The following is a 6,586-nucleotide window of genomic DNA, read 5'->3' on the forward strand; positions in this document are numbered from 1 at the left end:
TCCCAGGCTACACAACAGCCCTTGGGCAGCTGTCCCTACACAGGGCAGTGGATGCCACAGCCCTCACCTCAGTGCCACCCCACCATCCAGCTGTGTCCCCAAGCCCTTCCTGAGATCCCCAGGAAAAAAGATCCAGCCCCTGTCCCAGCAGAAGAGCCGCTGTGCCCAAAGGGATCTGCTTCACCAGCATGCACAAGCCATATAACCATGGGATCACTGAGGTGGGAAAAGCCCTCCGAGATCGGAGTCCAACCATTCCCTGCCAAAGCCACCACTAAACCATGTCCCCAAGTGCCACATCTACATGGTTTTTTTTAACATTTCCAGGGATGGTGGCTCCATCACTGCCCTGGGAAGCCCATCATGGAGATTTAGATTGAGCTGCTGTCAGCACAGGCTGGGCAGGACAGGGCTGGCATTAGGTCCTCTGTCACCCCACACACAGTACTGGCACTGTGGGATATCCAGTGCAATCCCACTGTCCCCCCAACCCCAACCCAATCAGATGCTGACAGTCGGGGGGCAGGAGGTCCCATGAGCTCTGGAGAGGCTCCTGCACTGACGGGATGGGACAGCTCAGCTGTGGGGCGTGGGCAGCACCCACACACCCATCCCAACCCTGAGGGGCTGCAGGAGCCCGGGCTGACACCCCAACCCGCTCCTGGCAACCCCCACAACAAACAACCTCCAGAGCTTCCCCGGGGCTGTGCTGTGGCTGCAGGGGTGTATCAGCCACAGCAGATCTGGGGCTGGAAAATATTTATTTCTGTAGGTGCTTGGCAACGTTTGCCGCTGCCGCGGGGGGCGAGGGGGTGAGTGGCACTTGGGGACAGCAACAGCTGGAGCACCACCGTGACCCATCGGGGACAGCACTGGGGGTGGTGGGTTAAAAACCCCTTCCCACACAGGCTGGGGAGGAGCTGGTGTTGCCCAGAGGCAGAACGGGACCGTGGGTGGAATAATGAACCCTGGAGTCAGAGCGAGACAGCGAGGGTGAAACGCTGTGAGCAGTGACTCAGAGGGGAAAAACGTGCCCAGTGACACGGGGGTTGCTGCCATTGGCACGGTGAGGACAGTCCTCGTGTCTCCCGTCCCTGTGGCCCCGGTGACGTGGGCTGTGTGACCCCACAGAGCATCACGGGCAGATCCCTGAGTGTCACAGACACTCCAAACATCACCACCTTGCCACACACTCTCACCTCAATCTTCTGCCTGCTCCTCGGGGTCTGTCTGGGGGGGAGATCAGCGGTAACATCACACAACACAGGGACAGCAACAGCAGAAAGTGTTCCCATGCCTGCTCTGCCCTGCCCAGAAGCCCCCGCTCCTGTCCTGCCCTCCCTCCCAGGGCTCGGATTAGTGCGGGCTCAGCAGACTCTTGTGGCAGCTCTACGTCCAGGGGCTGGCAGAGGAGATGACCAACATCCTCCTGCTCAGCACCCGCGGACAGGGATGAGGGAAGAAAGCGAAACTGCCCGTTTCCTGCTCAGACAGTTGCAGCAGAGCCACATGTGACCCTGCTCCACACGCAGATCACAGGGAGGGAGGGAGGGCAGTGCTGCCAGCCCTGGGACGAGCAGGCGCCCACGTTCCTTCTCGGTCATTCCAATGCACACGGGGCAGCTCCTGGGGAGGGGAAACTCTAGGAGGGAAACGAAGGAGAGGAAACCCGGGGGAACCCATCATCCCAGTCAACAGCCAAACCTCTGTCCAAGCTCAGCTTGGCAGAGGGCTGCAAACCCATATCCCGGGAGGCTTGTTCCTGGGGCTGTTCCAGTGGCAGTATCAAGACAAAGTGGTACCAGGGCACGTCCATTTGGAAGCAGGGCCCTCAGAGCAGCGTCACCCACCCCAGACAGAGGAGCAGGCAGTGGCCCATCTCCCTGAGCAGATGGAGTGGGAAAGGGATGGACTCTGCCCCCTCGCCCACTCCACACTGTCCAAGAGCCAAGTGGAACGGAGGACCAGGGATTCCCAATCCAATACCCTCCTTCAGGCAGGCACATGCTGCTGAATTCGCTTCCCTGAGGTCTCTCCCCCCATTTTTCCAATGCCAGTCCCACAGGCTGGCAGCCCCAGGGCCGGGGCATGGCCCAGGCATCCCTGCTCCCCCCCCACACACAGGAAAAGGATGGACAAAGACAAACAGAGGCTTAAAATCCTGTTTATAGAAACACATTCTCTCTGTACAGCCCAAAACATCCTTTTTACAGTATTTACAGCAGCAGCAGCTGGGGCAGAGGCACTTGGGGGGCAGGGATGGGCCAGATTTGGGGGTCCCCATGCAAAGCAAAGGGCCAGCAGTGGTTGCCACCACCTGTGACAGATGCCACTGGGGGAACAGGTTTTCCCAATCTGGAGGGGACACCAAGGTAACACTGATGTCCTTCCCCAAAATCACCCAGGGGGTCTCCAAGGGCTTCATCAGTGGCACAGACCTCCTCAACCCACTCAGTCCCAGGAGCCACCAGCCCCCGTGCAGGGCAGAGCCCAGTGCCCACCCCGGGTTCTCCTCTCTCGGCGCTGGCAGGGTCCTGCCACCACTGTCCCATGGCCGGATCCGTCCCCACCGCCTGTCCCTGCGCCTGTCCCCGTCCCCAGCATGGTCCCAGGAGCCATCCCCAGGCCAGCAGTGGGTGCAGAAGCAGAGGGTGCATCAGGCAGGCATGAGGGGGGCTCAGCTGCTGGGGATCCTCCTCTCCAAAGCCCGAACCACATCTCACATCTCTGCAGGATGATACAGAGGGGAAAGAAGATGGTGAGACGATGGCTGGGGGGGCTGCACTGGACCCCCTGGCACCACCAGCAGCAGGGTTAGAGCAGAAATCTGGGGGATGGGAGACAGCTCTGGTCCCCTTCTTGTCTCACTCCCTCCAAGCACGGCTGGGGCCTGCAGAGCAACACTTCCCACCAGCCACCTCATTTTGGATACTCAGGGAAGGGAACAGATACAGGAACTGTGCCTTACACGGTCCGTGTAGGGGGAAGTATCTCATTATTTTTTTAAATCAAGTTCTCTCTGCCTCCAGCCTGTCACGCTGTTCCCCTGTGAGAGGAAGTGTGGCCCCTGCCTCAGTTTCCCCAGCAAGGAAGCTACTGGGGAGCAGCCAACCTCACCAGATCATAGAGCTGCTGTGGTGCAGCTGCCAGAGCTGCCCAACACAGCATCACTCCCTTCCCCAGTGACACCCCCAGGCCCTCATCAGGACAGAAACACGTGGAGAAGAAGAACACAACCCACAGGCTGGGATTCCCCTTTCTGCCATCGCACAGACCCACTCTCCTCCCTCCAGATGGGATATTTCCACAGGGCTAGGATATACCACAAGGAAAAATCCTCTTTTCCTCCTGCTCACCTTTCTCCCTCAAGCAAAGAGCAGCCTCCAAGCAGGAGCTGGAGGGAGGCTGCAGGCAGAGAGCCACAGGCACCTCTGCATCTTCCCAAAAACATCAACAGCTCTGCAGGTTGTCCTGTTGGGTATCACTGCCAGGACCAACATGGCCTTCATATCCTCAGTCCCTTCCCCAGGTACCAGCACCTCCAGCTCATCAGCTGGAGGAAGCTGAGGCAGCAGACAGGGAACACACTTAAGCCTTTGTATTTCTGCCCCAGCTGAAAGAGCCTGAAGAGGGAAGTGACATCCATGAGCCCCTCGCCAAAAGAAAAGACCAAACCTGGGCTCCAAGTGCCCTGCAGCAGGACCCCCAGGCAGGAGGGGTGCTGGCCAGGGGCAGTGGAGGAGCCCCAGCACATGGGAAGTGCAGGGATCAGAGCTGGGCACGTACCCTCCAAGGCTTTATCCAGGTCCGCGATGAACTCCTCCAGCTCCTGCGTGTCACCAAGCTTAGCTAGTGGGGAGAAATATGGTCAGGTCTTCCCATTCCTCCTCTTACTTGGGAGAGGAAAGACCCTCTACCCCTTGTTCCTAACCACAGCAGCTCCAGCTGCAGCTGTTTCCATCCCATTTCCATTCCTGACCAGGAACACACTAATCCAGCTTGGTGGCTGTTCCAGGATCCTGCCAGGAACAGCCAGGGCTCAGTCCCATCTCCTAATCCTGCAGGACCCCACTGACAACCCCCATACAGGGAAGCCCAGTTGTCACCAAGCCAGGCTGAGCACGTGGAAGGAAGCACTGGCAGACCCCTGGGGACAGGGCCAGGCTCACCTTTGGTGGGGTAAGTGTCAGCTGGGGTGTTGAGGTGCTCCTCGCTGGAGTTGAGGCTGCTTCCTGGGGATGTGCTGGCACCTGCACACACAAAACATCAGTCCCTGGCCCCGGCCACAGGCACCTGATGGGCACATTGCAGGAGCAGGGACCGACCGCACGCGTGGCACGGGGTGCCAGGTCCTGCCTCGTGCTTGGACAGCCCATCTGCTCTTCCCCTGGTACCAGGAATGCTTGGAAAAAGGCAACTGAGCTTCTTTCTTGGGCCAAAGATCACAAGAGGCTGTCTGGGCACAGTCACGAGGACTCTCAGGGTTATTACATGGAATTGGGTCCCTCTGAGCTCCCACTTATCCCAAGCCTCCCACAGTCGTGCAGCAGCCAGCCCAGCAGAAGGAGCCCTGACAGATGTTGGCAGGTCCTGGGCCAGGATCCAGCGGTCATCCCTGCAGTGTTGCTCATCCAGCCCACCAGGGATGAGTCAGGCAGCATCAGCAGAAAGCTCAGTGGTTTTCCATGGAGGAACCCCAGAGCTCCCACACCAACAGACATCATCCTCCCCCATGGCTCGTCATTCCCCAGCCCCAGACTCACTCTCCAGCTCATCCATTTCGTTCCCAGCCCCAGACTCACTCTCCAGCTCATCCATTTCGTTCCCAGCCCCAGACTCACTCTCCAGCTCATCGATGCCGCTGTCGTACACGCTGTGTCCCACTTTCCTCTTCAGCTCTTCCAGGTGCTGCTGGTACTGACATGCAGGGCCTCGGTCAAAGTCCTCCATCACCTCATCAAACTCCCTGAGCAGGTCACTGAGCTCCTCGGCCATCGCTGGGGGGCAAGAAGGGGGTGTTGGAGCACCCACCCTGCAGGCAGCCCCAGGCTGGGCACGGGACAGAGCCAGGATGCAGGTCCCCTCCCTGCAGGCAGTTCTCAGCCTTACTCTGAGCTCCTTGGACACCTCAGACATCCCTCCAGCTCATCCCACAGCTGAGCTGGTGTCCAACCCAGTATGAATCTGTCCTATCCAGGTAAGGGGCTTGATAGAATCTCGGAATGGTTTAGATGGGAAGGAACCTTAAAACCCATCCAGTCCCACCCCCTGCCATGGGCAGGGACACCTTCCACTAGCCCAGGTTGCTCCAAGCCCCGTCCAACCCGGACTTGGACACTTCCAGGGATGGGGCAGCCACAGTTTCTCTGGGCAGCCTGGATGGGAGGTGGAAGGGACTACAATCCCCGGCCAGGACAGTCCGGGAGCTCCAGGCTCTATCCCGCTCCCGGGGATTCCCGAGGGGATGCGCAGCGAGTTGTGGGGGGGAATGCAGGAACAGAGTCCCTGCGGGCGGGGAGGGGGTGTTCCGAGGAGGTGGCTCGGCTCGGCTCGGCACTCACCGGCGGCTCGGCGGGCTCTGCTCGGCGGGCTCTGCTCCGCTCCCCGTGCTCCGGTCCCGCGGCAGCGGCGGGTCCCGGTCCCGGCGGTTTTGGCCCCAAACCGGTGATGGGGTGGGCGGGGCCTGGGCGGGGCCTCCAAGAGGCTCCGCCCCAACGGGCGCTCCCAGGGGATCCCGGGCGGGTCCTGGGATCACCCCCCCGTCCGTGCCCGAGCTCGGGGGGGGACCTGAGCTCTCCACACACCCCGGAGAGGTGGGTGGAGCAGGGGGGAGCTCTGCGCCCAGGGAACGAGGGAAAAACGGCCTCAAGTTATGCCAGGGAAGGTTTAGGTTGGATATTGGGAAAAATTCCTTCATGGAAAGGGGTTGTCCAGCCCTGGCACAGGCTGCCCAGGGCAGCGATGGAGTCCCCGTTCCTAGGAGGATTTAAAAGCCATGTGTACGTGGCACTCGTGGACATGGGTTAGTGGTGGCCTTGGCAGTGTTGGGGGAGCACTTGAACTTGGATGGTCTTGGAGGGCTTTTCCGACCTCAGCAATTCCACGATTTTCTCCTCCAGTTTTCCCAGTGAGCTGTCAAGCCCAGAGCTCTGTGTCTGGGCAGCACCCTGGATCCTGCTCAGCAGCATGAGGGTAGACACGGGCATTAAAAAAAAAAGAAGGGAATGGGCCCTGCTTTCTTTGCCGTTGACCCTAAAATCACTCACGAATCCGAGCAGTTGATCCCGCTCCTGCAGATATTCCCTGTTGTGCCCTTCACACAAGCCCTAAGCTTGACTTCAGATGTGAAACCCCACCAGTGCTGAGTGCTTCAAGACGGTTTTGGTGAGGTTGGTGCTGAGAACCAGCCAGAACCACTCCAACAGCAGCAACTCCCCCCGAAACACCAACAACCCACAACAGCCACCACCCCCCAAAACAGCCACCACCCCCTCAGCAACAACAGACACCCCCAAACATTAACAACCCAACAACAACCAGGGCAAAGAGCCCACGAGAACAGAACCTGGAGCGTGGCAAAAGCCAC

General features: G+C 59.6%; 1 protein-coding gene across 2 annotated transcripts; it reads right to left on the reverse strand.

Moving 5' to 3' along the window:
- Nucleotides 1–2,148: 2,148 nt before the first annotated feature.
- Nucleotides 2,149–6,456, reverse strand: LOC135421683 (regulator of cell cycle RGCC-like). 2 transcript variants are annotated; one of them, XR_010434149.1, is made up of 6 exons: nucleotides 5,562–6,456; nucleotides 4,842–4,997; nucleotides 4,170–4,250; nucleotides 3,787–3,849; nucleotides 3,357–3,623; nucleotides 2,149–2,727 (listed from the first exon to the last, which is right to left on the reverse strand). XR_010434149.1 is itself a non-coding variant. In XM_064670326.1 (5 exons), the coding sequence occupies exons 2-5, from the start codon at nucleotides 4,993–4,995 to the stop codon at nucleotides 2,720–2,722; spliced, it is 306 nt and encodes a 101-aa protein (XP_064526396.1). In that variant the 5' UTR covers nucleotides 4,996–4,997; nucleotides 5,562–6,444; the 3' UTR covers nucleotides 2,149–2,719. The 2 variants fall into 2 exon arrangements, 1 of the variants encoding a protein (XP_064526396.1); XM_064670326.1 differs by lacking the exon at nucleotides 3,357–3,623 and having other exon boundaries at nucleotides 5,562–6,444.
- Nucleotides 6,457–6,586: the final 130 nt, after the last annotated feature.

Source organism: Pseudopipra pipra, chromosome 13 (genome assembly GCF_036250125.1).
Source record: "Pseudopipra pipra isolate bDixPip1 chromosome 13, bDixPip1.hap1, whole genome shotgun sequence".
NCBI lineage: Eukaryota > Metazoa > Chordata > Aves > Passeriformes > Pipridae > Pseudopipra > Pseudopipra pipra.